Below are 742 nucleotides of genomic sequence, written 5' to 3'. Positions count from 1 at the left end.
CCTAAGAACCAATTTAGGTACTCTTGAATGTAGCTAGAGACCAAACGAGTGCTCAATATGCTAACACAACTTCCAAACATCAACCAGTTAAAGTAAGAACTCTTGGCTTTTGCCTCTTTTAAATCATTTCCATTCAACTGATCAGCTCCAAATACCTTAATACACGGTTTGTAACCGCCTTGTCCTATTGCTATAAGATACAGAGAACAGAAAAAGAGAATTACTCGGAACTGATTTGAATCTTTGGTGTCTGAAGTAGTCATGGCAGAAAAAGACAGCAACCCAAGTCCCTGTTTGTTTCATGATTAAACCATCTTAAGAAACAATAATGAAGTGACAGATTCTAACAAAGTTGTTTGAGAGGAAATGGTTATATGTATATACCAAGATATAGAGAGAAGACGAGATCACAATGGTACGAAAACGTCCGAGGAACGAGTCAGCAATAAAGCCCCAGAGAAGAGGCAAAAACGACACTGTTCCAGTCCATGCGTTGACATTGGCCGCAGCTGCAGCTGTTGACTCCCCCAATGGTCCCGTCAAGTACGTTATCAGGTTCGACGATATACCGCAAAAGGCGAACTGCTCCGCCATTTCAACACCTTATACAAACAAAACAAAACGGATTAATCTCTAGTATAAGAGTTTAACGAAGCTAATTTGGTGTAATCAGACTTAATTTACTAACCGATGATAAGCCTAGCCGATTTCCATCCTCCAGAGGATGATCTGCCGGCTGGTT

General features: G+C 40.7%; 1 protein-coding gene across 1 annotated transcript in view; it reads right to left on the bottom strand.

Moving 5' to 3' along the window:
- Window positions 1–742, bottom strand: part of LOC104704831 (protein NRT1/ PTR FAMILY 5.11-like) — a 2,319-nt gene extending 1,577 nt beyond the window's left edge. Inside the window, exons 1-3 of the mRNA XM_010420858.2 lie at window positions 689–742; window positions 385–602; window positions 156–290 (exon numbers count right to left, since the gene is read on the bottom strand). Of these exons, the coding sequence (XP_010419160.2) occupies window positions 156–290; window positions 385–594 (345 nt within the window). The 5' untranslated portion in view covers window positions 595–602; window positions 689–742. The remainder of the gene's footprint in view (window positions 1–155; window positions 291–384; window positions 603–688) is intronic.

The sequence above is a fragment of the Camelina sativa genome, chromosome 7, assembly GCF_000633955.1.
Source record: "Camelina sativa cultivar DH55 chromosome 7, Cs, whole genome shotgun sequence".
Classification (NCBI taxonomy): domain Eukaryota; kingdom Viridiplantae; phylum Streptophyta; class Magnoliopsida; order Brassicales; family Brassicaceae; genus Camelina; species Camelina sativa.
The sequence above is the reverse complement of the archived record's forward strand: the minus strand, read 5'-3'. Positions and strand labels throughout refer to the sequence as shown.